Consider the following 14,101-nt stretch of genomic DNA (forward strand, 5'->3'; position numbering starts at 1 on the left):
AATTGGGAATGAGTGTGCTCCATGTATGTGTGTCCTGGGGTTGGAGGCAGATTCAAGGAAGCAAGTAAAATACTTGCCATCCAGAGTAAGAGCTGTTCCAGCCAAGTCTCACTAAATTCTCTATTATGTTCCTCTGAATTTTGCAAGCTATTTGCTGGCCCTTAGGAACAATTTAGCTGTCCTGAATAATCAACTTCTAGTAAAGGTTATGGTGTCAATTTAGAGAGATGAGGTGATGAATGAGACCTGCAGTGTGTCTCTCCTTAAACCAATTCTTTCTTGAGCTTCCATCAGTCAAATCAAACAGCACCCACATACCACAGATGACTTCATGGATGTGGAGAGTGAAGCAGTGTTTTGAGAACATACTTAAATTTGGCTCCTTTCTTTTAGTGTTATTTACTATTGTTCCTATGTACTAACATGGCTTACTAAGACTTTGATAAGTAACCTAAATTTGTTATGCTAACAGTTTCCCTGTGTAAAATTGTGTTAGTGATCACACTTATCCAGTGGTTGTATTAAATGTTAAGACTATGAATGAATAGATTCTAATGTCTAGTATACATTAAGAAGTCAATTTTTTTCTTCCTACTGTGCTTTATTTTCTTTAGCTAGTAATTACAAAGTAGGTAGGTAACAATATAAATTATTCATATTTACAAGCACATATGCCAGGTGTGGTACCTCATACCTGTAATTCCAGCACTTAGGGGACTGAGATAGGAGAATCCTGAGTTCAAGGCCCATCTGGCCTACACAGAGACACTGACTGTATGTAAAAATTTTAAAAGTTAGCGTACATGTGCATGAGATATATTTAATGAAATAAAACTGAAGGGAAATTTAAAATTTAAAAGTAGCTAGAAAAAAATTGATGTAGCTGTGCTAGATTTGATATAAAATTGGATAAAGGCAAATGGAAAAAATGATTGAACATTTCACAGACTTCACAGAAAGTTAAAACCTTTCTAGTACACTGAAGTGAATCTGATACTATGAAGCCTTAAACTTTGCATAGACTTTTCAAGATTGCTTTGGGTGTTAAGAGTCTTTGTAGCTTCTTTTAGACTTCAAGATCATTTTGTCTAATTCTGCAAAGAATCACATTGATATTTTGGTGGTGACAGCATTGATTTTATAGGTAAGCGTGGGTACTATTGGCAATTACTGTAACTAGAGTACAGAATTTGCAAGCCACAGTAAGATGGATAAAGAAAATGTGGTGCATATGTACAGTAGGACACACATAATCATTAAAAAAACCAAAACATGAATTTGTGTCAGCTGTGACAACAGGGAACTGTTACAATCTGAGAAACTCTTACAGAAGCCAGGCACAGAAAGACAGACATTGCATGGTATTTTTACTAAAGGGAAACCTCAAAAATTGATCCCAGAGAAGTTGGAAGTCAAATAGTGGTTACCTAGGAATGGAGGGTTGAGCTCAGTGATGGAGAGGTCAGTCAATGGCTTCCTCTCTAGGATTATTGCTAGATGGTGTTAAAACCCAGGCCAGTCAGACAGAAAGAATCAGCCCTGCTGTTCTGTTATGCCATGGGGTGAATATATTTAACAATAGATTATATATCTCAAAATAGCTACAAAAGAAGAATCTGTACTCACCATAAAAGATTAAGAAGCTACCCTTAATTACCTTGCTCATTACCAAGTTGATCACTACCCACTGAATACATAAATCAAACAACCATATTTTACCTCATAAATATAGAGTGCAGGACATTAATAAAACACCAGACAATGGAACCACTCTGCCATAAGGGAATCTTCACAAGCGTGGTCAGGAATCTTACAGTGCCAGCATGGGAAAGCTGAACTTGACACTACCAAACTGCAGCCTTACAACCCCAGTCTTGGTCTAGAACAGAGCTTTGATCAACCAGAACTGTCCTGATTTACATGAAATTGATTTGCATGGCCTCGATTTGCAAGATCTCAATTTGCATGACCTTTATTTACATGCCAGATGTTGCACAACTGGAAATAAATTACATGCACAGCAGCTTACACTAATCTCTCAGAACTGCACACCTGCCAGCCTATACTAATCTCCTTCACATGCTACAAAATGACACCCCAGGAATCTGCGCATAAAGAAACTAACTCAAAATACAAAAGTACTTCTCTCAAAGGAGATTCCCTACAACCCATTGCCCTGGGCTGCCATGGTATTATAGTTAGTTCCCAACCTGTTATCCTTTTACAGTGTGCTCCATAAACATATTTTTTTTCTACTGGCATAAAGGATTAATTTAATTTATTTTCCATCTGCTAATGTGTTCCGTGACTATGAAGTCTACTATAATATATATGCATATATATTATATATCAACAAAAATCGTTTTAAAAACTGAATCATACACCAAATCTCTAATAATTTGAACGAAGTATCAACCAGGGAAAGAGAAAAACATGTCACTATTTCAGCTTCATATGCTTGGGGAATTAGAAAACACTGAAAGAAATTGAATTAGAAAAAGGAGTTTGGTTCCTTGTCCAAGTCTGGCAATATCTCATCTGAGATCCAGAGGTACATGACGAGCAACAAGCATCCAGTAAATCATCATCTTTTCCAGTTAATTCTTGTTTCAAGAGTTCTGAATTCTACTCTTGATACATTCATTTAGTTAAAGGAAAGCTAAAACATGACCAAATAACATGAGCAAAATTATACATTATTTTAGTAATTACCTTTTGTCATAAAAAATTTGGGCTGTGATGTAATTATTAAAAATATAGTTGTGTTTTATGAGAAATTTCTCCGAAGTTGAATGTAGGACAGGGATCTGCACTTAGACAGTCTACTGTGAAAATAAAAGGAGACTGTGGAATTTTGGGATTTGCATACGCAGATTCAGTTTGTAAGATATATATCCAAACTGGACAGATTCAAGGGGTAGCATACTCAAGTAATTGAACATTAATGATACAATGAAAGCCACCATCTGATCAAATATGCTACTACTGTTTAGTGAATGATGACTCATTTGGCTATAGCCTTTGCACTAAAACAGTCATTGATGTTTTATAAGCATTATTCATATTAAGTCATTAACATAAATAAATAGGTGGGAGGATGTCTGGGCTGGTAAAGGAGCGTGCTGTGGAGCCTGATGACCTGGCCATACTCCAAATCCACATGGTGAAAGGAGAGAACCAGCTCCTGCCAATTGTCTTTTGACAGCCACATGGACTTCGTTGCATGCAGCACCCTCACCCACAAACAAACAAACAAATAAATCAATGCAAAATTAAAACAAATAACCACATGGATGTATCAAATAATATAATACACAGTGCACAGTAGACACATAATACTTTGTGCTAGACAACCTTGAAGCTGAAATTTTCTATTTATCCCAGCAAAGGAATTTCACACATTCTCCTCCCCAAGGGCTCAAAATCCAATTACACCACAAAGATCACAGCGTCCTAAAGGACAGATGTTGGGATATAATGAGAATCACACTTGCTAAAAGCAGGCAAGCCCTGTTACCTGTGTTCCATTGCCAGGCCTTTTCTTCCCCATTGGTATAAGCCTTCTACAACCCATCAATCAGGTGAATTAATGGTGTGCCTCGAAATTCAAGCCATATGGAGATAATCAAGGCATCATAAATCTTGTTAGAGCAAATAAAGCCTGAAGAAAGGGACCGATCCAGCAGCAATCACATTTCAAAGCTACCTGCTTGCCCTGAATAACATGTCAGTGATGGAGAGACTGTGCCAAGGGGGAAGTGGGTACTGAGTCTCAGGAACAAAGGACTGGGAGAGATATAAGAATCTTCTTGGGGTAGGGGAGAGTGAGAGACCTTCAAGAGAAGGCTCATGTCTAAAAATATTCCGTGCTTACTGTCCAATAGCTTGAGGTTTGCCTCCAGACACAAGGCAGCCATACAGATCACATCGTTGAATCCCATGCCTCTCATTCTTTCATCTTCCTTTCGATCTCCATCCTTCTCACTTTGTGCACTTTCAGGAAAGAGACTGTATACAGTTCTGTATAGATAGTTCCCCAAACTGAGGTGAAAACTTTCAACCAAACCTAAACCAAAGGTTCTGAAGAGATTTCTGCTTCTGAAGAGAAATAGAGACAAAAGGGAAGCACCTCTCTATTAAATATATTTGAATGCTGTTGTGTAAGAAGTTATTGATGTTTGGAGAAGCCTCAGTTGTATGAAGATATTCCAAGACTAAACAACAAACCAAAGCTGAAGTGGGGATGTAGAAACCTGGCTAGCGTTCACTGTGCCATTGATCTTTTAAACCTGCCCTCGAAACATCCACCTTGAACTCTCTTGTGATGCCTTCCACTAAAGATTTATTGAAGCTGATGCTTCTCAAATTTTAATGTGTAGAATATAAGGGCCATCACTTCTGTTGCAATCCCAGAGCAGACACTGTTCTAGCGAAGCCCTTCTGTCCTGCGTTCTTTCTTCTCCCTCACAGTTGATGCTGGGATCCCTGCTGCTATAGGGAGACATAGCCTCTAAATAGATGTCCCAGGTGTCTGGATTCTATAAGAAAGAGGAATCGAGGAAGCTGACATGCCTGGGACTGCTAGACTCCTTAGTAACTCAGAGGGCTATGGTGAGGATCCATCCTCAGAGTCATACTTTTTCCTGTGATTCCTTCACCCCCTCATGTGACCCAAGAATCAGGGATAGTTTGGCTACATGCTGGAGTTTTCAGACCTAATGCTTTCTCTGGGACATGTAACAAGGGTTCCCCATTCTGCCTGTAGCTACATTCTCATCAGAGCCACTGCTAAGTTCTTGTCTTTCTGTTTGCTTGCCCATGGCATTGGCAATTCTTGCAATAAATGCCTTAGCAAAAAGGATGTTCCTCATCAGTGCCCTCCTTGAATTCTCCACCTGATACTTTTCAACTTGGTGATCTTGTAGATAGTTCTGATTCTGTTTCCTACAGGGTTGTGCCTGAGATTTGGGAAATGGAGCAAATTTTCAGAAGGCAGCCAAGCATCTACCTAGCCGCAGGAATTTAAGCCACTTTGAATTTTATATTTGCTTACTTGTAGTTGGGAAAATACCAAATGATAGCTCTTTATGGGGATCCATTGATGCCACAGTTAAACCCAACCTGAGGACAGATGCTGTCAAATCAGAATCAAGCTGAAAACTGTGACCAGAGACTCCGAAGCATCACAAACTGACTTCATTTCCCAGTCCTATCTTTGATACACTATATGATACCACTGATAAATTGTTTAACACCTCTCAAACTTGATTCTTTCAATCAGAGGGCAGTGCTGTCCACTTTACAAGTTTGAGCTTATGTGGCAAATAACCTACATCAGGAATGGAGGTGAGCATCATCACTTCAGGGCTACAGGTGGGAAGAAATTCTGCTTTCTCACACTAAACTTATGTCAAATAGATAAAATGGTGCTAGGGTATCCAGGCTGACAGGAAATAAAGGTATTCTAAAGAGACACTTGCATCCCTCAGTCTGATCAGATTGTTAAAACAGTGGACCAGAGAAATCAGAATTGCCCCCAAGATCTCATGCTGGGAAAAGAAAAAGGCTGAAGCCAGTAAACAGCCAGAGGAGGGACTTACAGTACAGAAGAAGGAAGGGCTAAGAACATGCCCAACCACCTTTCAGGATAAGACTGAAGCCCAGACAATGATAGGTCAACGGTGGGAGGGAATCACACATTGACAGGAACTATTTAGATGTTGATTACCCTTGGCCCTCTGTTTAAACTTTAAGTTTATTTCAAGACCCTGAAGATGGACTAGAGAGTGTCAGTGGGTCTCTTTGTTTCTCTTATCAGTCTGACCACATTAAGTAAATTTTTTCTGCATTTTTCTCCCTATTAATTTGGCTTTCTGAGAACGTGTGGCCAAATCTGAAACTACAAGATAGATATAGACTGCAACCTCAAGGTCAGTAACACTAAGTTTGACTGAACGGGACAGGAGGGGTAGTCAACACAGACATCCCTAGCAACTAAACAGCTATGTCAGTGGGCTCTTATACCTCTGTCAGCTCATGGTAAGTTCACTGGTATTCTAAAATAAAAATAATCAAAACTGAACTTGAATACAGTTCTTTCAAACCCATTTGTCTGGGCTTTGAGATAATTCTTTTTATTTTCCTGTGTGTATTTGTAGTGTGTCTATGTTTGCGTGCAGGTGAATGGAGGTAAGAGGAAAACACTAGATGTTGGTCCTTGACGACCACTGTGTTTGAGATAGGCTATCTTGTTGTTCTCCATTGTGTGTGACATGCTAATCAGGCTAGGAACTTCTGGGGTTCTCCTGTTTCCACCTCCTAAATCACCACACAAGCTCTGCGATTAGTTATATGCCGCTGTGTCCAACTTTATGTGGCTTCCAGGGAGGTCTCCATAGGTATGTGGCAAGTGCATTACCCAAGGAGCCATGAGAAGTGTTTTTATTTTAAAATTTTATTTAAATATCTTTTCTTCTAACAATTACTAGAATTTTGGAGAATGAGCTAAATTGTTGTTAACAGATCTGATCAGTGGTAAAACAAATCTTTTTCCTTCAGTGGTTGACTGTGGGAGGCAATGCAAGTTTGTGTCTACTCTGACTCTAAGCACCAAAATCTGTTTTTGTTTTTGTTTTTTTTTTGGGGGGGGTGTAGCATAAAGATGGTGTGAGATTTTCGTGTTTACACACCTGGGTGTTTTGTCAACAAAAATCCTTCTTTGAGCTATGGGCGCCCCCTGGCATGACTATAGAATAAACAATGCCTGCACAAGAGTTTACATACTTTACTTACTTACTAATGACCCCTCAGGAATACAGCCATGGCCATTTGAGCCTAAGTTCACAAGTAGGGATGAATCTTATATATCTCCAGTTTAAAAGTTTAAGAGTTCCCCCAACACCACCACATTAATGTATGTGGAGCCAGAAGTCAGTTGGTTTCAGGTATGTTCTGTCTCTCTCTAACTTCTTTCTGAAAGGGTCTCTGAGTTTTACCTATCATTAACCCATTCTGACTCAATCAGGCTGTATTGCCAGCAAGCATGCTTCTGTCTTTTTCTCCCCAGTCCCAGAACTACAAAAGTTGACCATCCAGCTCAACTCTGTACTTGGGTGCTGGAGAAGTTTAAGCTTTCTATGGAAGTACTTCTGGTTCACTGAGCCATCTCCTTATCCCTTCAGCTCTCAATAAACATGTCAATATTATAATGCACATGTCCTCTTGACGTTATAGAATTCACTCAGGCAACTCCAAGTATACCTCAGCAGTAGGCTGAGCAAGGCTTTGACTTGCGGAAGTGGAAACAATGAGTTATTTGGAAAAATACCCAGGACTGTGAATGCAAATATTTAGCATTGTGACTCAGATGAGCTGAGCACAACTTTAGTTTTTTCTTATTAACGTAGTAATAATGCAAAGCAGAGCAGCCATGAACATAGGCTTCTCAACTAACTGCAGCTGTGACTTAACCTATTTACTTCTTAGACACTTAAGTGTGGATGAGCAGCAAACTTCATAAAAAACTAAGTTTCTTTATGTATTATGTGGAAATACTGAGATCTCAAGTCATGTTTGGAATTGCTTGGCATATGCTTGGCACTTTATATAAAATTTAAGTAGAAAGAATATATTCAAATCTGGAAAGAAATCATAGTTTCAAGTTGATCATGGAGGTTTTCATGGGAGGCAGGCAGAGGCAGGTGGATCCCTATGAGTTTGAGGCTGGCATGGTCTATCTTGTTAGTTCCAAGCTCATCAGGGCTACTATGAGAGGTCCTGCCTCATAACATAACATAACATAACATAACATAACATAACATAACATAACATAACATAACATAACATAACATTACATAAAAATTTTTAAAAAGAAGGAAAGGAAGAAATAAAGAAACCATAGCTTTATTTTCATGTTATTTCCTTATTTCATAGTATTCACAGAATAAGCCCTTGTGGAAAGCATACTTCCTCTGAAAAGCAGGTCCTTTCCTTTGTCCATAGCTGGTACATGTGCAGTTAATTTTGAAAATCAATCCTAAAAAGTGAGAGGAAGAAAAAACACAAGAATATGCAGCTCTGGTTAATGGGAACCCAGGAACCCTTCCCAGGATCACATATCACATATGCAGGAGGGGCAACAGTTACCTGCCACTGTCTTCAAGTAACTGGGCCTCAACGGAGGAGCTAGACCTGCATGTAGGTAGGTGTTGTGTGAGTAATGATTATGGGTTCTAGCCACCATCATTTCTGCTAGAGAATTCCCAAACCAGAATGTAGAGGTCAGTTGTCACAACCAGGAGATCAGATCACACTTATGAAATGCTGGTTGCTACAACAGGCAAAGGTTGTCACGTCGTATGGGGAGGGAAAGAGAGCATGATTCTGAAACACAAGTCATGTGCCCTCCGGACCCAAGACACATGGCAGAAACTAATTTATAGGTAACTTTATTTAACATTTATTTGTTTGTGTGTGTGTGTGTGTGTGTGTGTGTGTGTGTGTGTGTGTGTGTGTGTGTACTGCTTTTGCTGTGGGTTCCCCATGTATATGAAAGTTCCTGCCAAGGCCAGAAGAGGGTGTCAAAGCAGCTGGAACTGAAATTACAGGCTGTTGTAGGCCCCGGTGTGGGTACCTGGGTCGTCCACAAGAGGAGCAAATGCTATTAACCTATATAGCATTTCTCTAGTCTTGTAACTCTCATTTTAAAGGCGGGGGGAAAGGCTCAAATAATTCTCTCTACCTGTTAGAAATCAATGCCTAAGTCCCATCTGAAGGGCAATGGATTGGATAAATCTCCACATGGTAACCAATCAGAGCTTAAGACTCCTCATTCTTATAACTCTATATACGAGACCCTTAATGGGAATGTCTATGCTGGGCTGAAGCATCCTCACGGGGAGCTAAGATCCATGTTTTGAACAGTATCCCCATCCTTTCACTCTTTAGAGAACAGCAGAGCAGCAGAGCCTCCGGGGTGTGGTTTGAATGTGAAATGTTCCCTTTAGGCTCCCATGTTTGAACACTTGGTCTCAGTTTGCAGAACTGTTTAGGGGTAGGGATGGGGATATAGAACCTCTAGGAGGTAGGACCAGGCTTGAGGATGTATGCCACATGGGGGGAGAGATGACGGTTTATAGCCTGGTCCCACTTCCTGTTCGCCCTCTGCTTTGTGACAGGCAGCCAAGGCCTCAATACTCCTGCAGCCAGCCATACCTTCGCTGCCTTCTGGAAAGAAGCCAAAATAAGCCTCTGCTTCCCTAAGTTGCTTTTGGTCACTGTGATTTATCACAGCCACGGAGGAAACACCGATACACTTCTCTTGGTCCCTAGGTGCTGAGCAAGTAGTGCTCTAAATGGAAGTGAGAAAAGCAAATTTGCTTTCAAAGGAGCTTCAAAAGACTATGCTCATTTCTGAGTTAATACTCCTGATGCCTCTCACTATAGAACTGATAGTTTCTATTGCAGCTTTACTTTAATACGAAGAAAAAATTATCATGTGAAAAGGTTGCCATTAGAGTCTTAGGAAACTCTCAGAATTTGTAAATATGCATAAAATCATTGGAATGCAACTGAGGCAAAAGTGTAAAGGTTTTACACTATCCAGTTCCATAATTCCATGACACAAAATAGAAGAAAACACTGGTGAGTGTTTCCTTTGTGTGGCATGGCCCAGTCATGGAAGCCCCCCAAATCACAGAGAGGACAACTTTCCGTCTTCCTATTAAACATCATGTTTTCATGTGAGATCCATCGGTACTTTGAGGTGAAAGTGGTCCCAGACAAGCAACTTTCACATTACAAACTGTATTAAATTAATCAAAAAATAGATAAACATTGATAATAACCATAAACAAGAGAAATGATGAACAGTAAAAGGTAAACACTTTTTAAATGTTACTCAAATAGACATTCAATAAAACCACATCTTTCAGACAACATAATTATTCGCATCATAAAAATCTCTAGTGGTTGAAATCTAAAATATTGATTAAAAAGCTTCAGTTGGACTTCAAATCAGCCTAAAAAGAAACTCCCATCTTAATAAAATAGGCAAAACTTTCCTTGGAAACATTACAACCTATTTTGTTAAAAAAATGTGTTCACTATCCTTGAAAAAGACCTAAAATGGGTCTTTCTGGAGAGGGCATCTTTCGCCTATTAAATTGGATCTAATGGAGCAGAGAAGACACAATTCCCAAGTACTGAGGGGAAAAGAGGGAGAACTGGCCTCAGAGTCCCAGGACCACATCTCAGAATCCTGGGCTGCTCCATTGATGAAGCAGAGGGTGATTGGACAAATTCTTGACTTCTAAAATTCCCTTCCTGATTTTCAGAGGACATGGGAACCCAGCTTTCACTAAGAACAGATCTGAAGCTATGCAAATACATGATACTGCCTAGATTTTTGGAGCGTCAGAGTTTGGTTTCCGATTTTGAAACATCTCCTGGGAGATCCCTTATGTGGACTAAGAGCACAGTGACTTCCGTCATCACCTCTGCCTTCTCCTGACTGAAACTCCACACAGTTCAGTTCATCTTTCATTCTCACTTACTGCTGCAAGTTGACACACTGGAGAATGTGGTACCCCCGTGTGCCTTCCATTTAAACAAAACACCACCTACTGCTGTTGGTGAGTTTGGGGGGCAATGAATAAAAAATATTTCCCTTCTAATTCTTACCACAAGGGCTTAATTAAACAGCAACAGATGAATCGAGCAGGCACGGAATGCTAAGTTGACTCTGGAAACAATGAAATAATTCAGATTTTTGCTTTTATAATGAAAATGAGAATTGACTTTACTGCACTGGGAGCTGGAAGTTAAAGGTCCAAGTTCTTAAAAAAGCTTTCCCCACCAAGAGAGCAAAATGCCACTCAGTGGCATTGCATTTGTTTAACAAAATTTCTTTATCAGAAACTATAATTTAATATTTAAGTATCTAATTTACATGTGACAAGGTATCATATTCAAAAAAGTAAATTGCAACTAGAAAACTATTAACCACTAAAAACAATACCAAACACAACCCAAACATTTATAGGAAAGCAATTGCTAGAATCTGAACTGGAAACAAAAGGGGCTCATATTTGGCTCATTAAACGAAGCGTCCACATTGCAACCTGGAAAAAGAGTATCCAGTGTAATTCATTAAAGTTTACCCTTTGTAGCATGAGTAACATACAGATAGACTCATTGTCTGCATATGCACACGTGCGTGTGTATATATATATATATATTATATTGTGAGACATACACTCGTGTGTGTTGATTTAAAGGTATTCTACCTACTGACAACTGCCTGAACTTTGGAAGGTGCTGAGATCCATATTTCTACAGAGCCTTGACTCATTTAATAATGCCTTTTTAAAAACAGAACTTTATGTAAAATACTCTGCTTTTTGTTTATTAACTGAATATTTTCTTAAGCATAATAATAGACAATGAGAGAATTGCACTTATTATAGAGATACATTAACATGTTAGATTGCAGCTCAGCCATCAAAGATCAGGGACTGTGGTACTGATGGTACGTTATGCACTTTATGCAAAGGTGATTGTGGTCACTGAAATCAAAGTGAGGGTAACTAGTCACAGAACAAAAGGGCATAACGGAAGGAAACATGCACTATTCCTACTTTAATGTGAAACTAATTTTTTTCCCAGGAAACCAACCCTTGCAACTTCCCATTACAATGAAACACCTTCTGCACCCTTGGCAGCACAGTATATGAGGACATCTGTCTTCAAGTTCTAGTTCACTCTCTGAGTGTGCTGTTCCAGTTTCATCTCCTCAAGCTGCCCTTGGAATTCTGGAGTGTCTACAACATGACAGTCTCTTGGTTCGGTTTCATTGAGCCTCAATATCCCCTTCAGCTCTGTATAGCAGGGTCCGTTATTCATCTTCTTCTGGTTCTGGAGGCAGCACGGATATTTCTTCCTTTAGACAATCACTGAAGAATCTGAGGATTGTGCTGTAGAAATGATGCTTGCTCTTATCAGAAACATGATATCCTTCATCTGGATAGACCTATGACATTGAAAAAAAAAAGATGAAATCAAGTTTCTGTTAAGTTGGGCTAAGGTCTACTGGAGCTGCACTACCTGCAGCTGTCTCTTTCTCTTTCTATCCTAACCCTCCTATGATTTCCTGCAAGTTTTTAATACTTACTTCCCCAAAGGAAGTTTTCCAAACTCTCTAAGCAATCAGAAGCTAAATGTGGTATGATGGACACATGTTAGCTGAAAAGCTGAATCTTTCCCACTTCTCCTGCAGCATGAGAATCAGAAACAACCAGATTTCAAGCAAGGATACTCATCATCCATCTAGCATGGGGTGTCTTCCTTTTCTCTGAAACCTGTAAAAAGGGTCTCTATTTAGATTTCAGAGTCTGAGCCATTGCCAGACCCCTTGTGTGGTGATTTGAATAGGAATAACTACCATAGGCTCATATATTTGAATGCACAGTCACTAGGGAGTAACACTATTTGAAAGAATTAGAAGGATGAGGAGGCATGGCCTTTTTGGAGGACATGTATTATTAGGGGTGGGCTTTGAGATTTCAAAGGCCCAGGTAGTCTCTCTCTTTCTGCTGTCTGCATGACACTATACTCTTCACCCTGATGATAATGGATTAACCTCTGAAACTATAAGCAAGCTCTCAATTAAATGCTTTCCTTTATAAGCATTGCCTTGGTCATGATGTCTCTTCATAGCAGTAGAACAATGACTAAGACAAAAGTTGATACCAGCCGTGTGATTTTGCCCCGAGGCTATAACTCATTTAGCATCAAGCTTTTCTTTAAACTTCATCTCCTTGAGCACTGTAGCTTCTGTCTTCTACATTATATTTCCTGGTGCTCTTTTCCTCCTTAAACTGTACATTTTTGTATTTTTTCCTTGCTCCAATTGCTCTTTTTCATTGTATCTTTGCAAAACAGTGGCCACTAATAACCACATGACAGTCAGTACTAGGCTGTCTTGAAATCTCATTGACCAACAGCAATGATTCAAAACTCTTCAATTTAGTCTCAGGCAATTTTTTTTTAGGACAAAGGCAGAAAGAAGCCACATTCTTTGCAAAAAAAAAAAAAAAAAAAAAAAAAAAAAAAAAAAAAAAACCACAAGAATGGTCTCTAGGCCACTTATTGACATTCTGCCCCTCTGAAACCTTCTTGCGCTATGCCCTAACTGCCCACATCACCCTCAACGCCACTGTCTTCATGCTCTTACTAGGATGGCCCAATAAATCCTGCTTAAAACTTTCAACTCCTTTTCTAGTCTGAAGTCCCACAGTCTTCCATATTCCTCCAAACAACATCACAGTCAGGCCACTCCCTGGAGAAGTAGCTGACAGTTTTACACCCTGATCCATGACTTTTGGCTGCCATGAATCTCAGAAGAGACTTTGAAATCTGGACTTATAAACACTGTTGACACTAGGATAGCCTGTTGGGACTTCTGAAGTTGGACTGAGTGAATTGTTGCATTTTGATATGGCTATAAGCCTATGGGGTTGAGGGAGTAGAATGTGGTGGTCTGAATTAGAATGGCCTACATAGGCTCATGTGTTTGAATGCTTAGTCACCTGTGAGTGGCACTATTTGAAAGGATTAGAAGGATTAGGAGGTGTAGCCTAGTTGGAGTGGGTATGGCTTTGTTGGAGGAAGTGTGTCATTGGTGGTGGGCTTTGAGGTTTCAAAAGTCTATGCCAGGCCCAGTCAGTCTCTCTCTTTCTGCTGCCTGTCATCCTCCACCAATGGAAGGGTGAAGCATGTGAACATTTAGTAACTGGGCCTATAGTTGAGATTCCCCCATCTTGTTTTAGCCTACCTCTCTGGTATTTCCACTAATGTATTTTAAAATTCCTTGATTTGTAGCTTTCTTTGTACTACTATGAAATTGCTTCCACAGGGTAAGCTAAATGTTCACAGGTTATTATCACTCAAATCTTGGCTCCCTAACAAACTATCACTTATTCCCTTTGAGTTAAGAGTTGTGCTTTTCCATTAGCAGTGAGGAAATGTCTGCCATATACCATAGATGCTACCAGATGGCATTTTTAGACTTTCCGTTAGTGGGAGCTAGATGCTTGTACATTCC

General features: G+C 39.6%; 1 protein-coding gene across 3 annotated transcripts in view; it reads right to left on the reverse strand.

Annotated features, from left to right (window-relative positions):
* Positions 1 to 7,886: 7,886 nt before the first annotated feature.
* Positions 7,887 to 14,101, reverse strand: part of Dpp10 (dipeptidyl peptidase like 10) — a 725,523-nt gene continuing 719,308 nt past the window's right edge. For all 3 annotated transcript variants that reach the window (XM_052736764.1, XM_052736765.1, XM_052736766.1), the window contains one exon: positions 7,887 to 12,028. In XM_052736764.1, the coding sequence (XP_052592724.1) occupies positions 11,894 to 12,028 (135 nt within the window). In that variant the 3' untranslated portion in view covers positions 7,887 to 11,893. The remainder of the gene's footprint in view (positions 12,029 to 14,101) is intronic.

Source organism: Peromyscus californicus, unplaced genomic scaffold (assembly GCF_007827085.1).
Source record: "Peromyscus californicus insignis strain IS unplaced genomic scaffold, ASM782708v3 Scaffold_14__1_contigs__length_90479793_seg_2, whole genome shotgun sequence".
In the NCBI taxonomy this organism is placed as follows: Eukaryota; Metazoa; Chordata; class Mammalia; order Rodentia; family Cricetidae; genus Peromyscus; species Peromyscus californicus.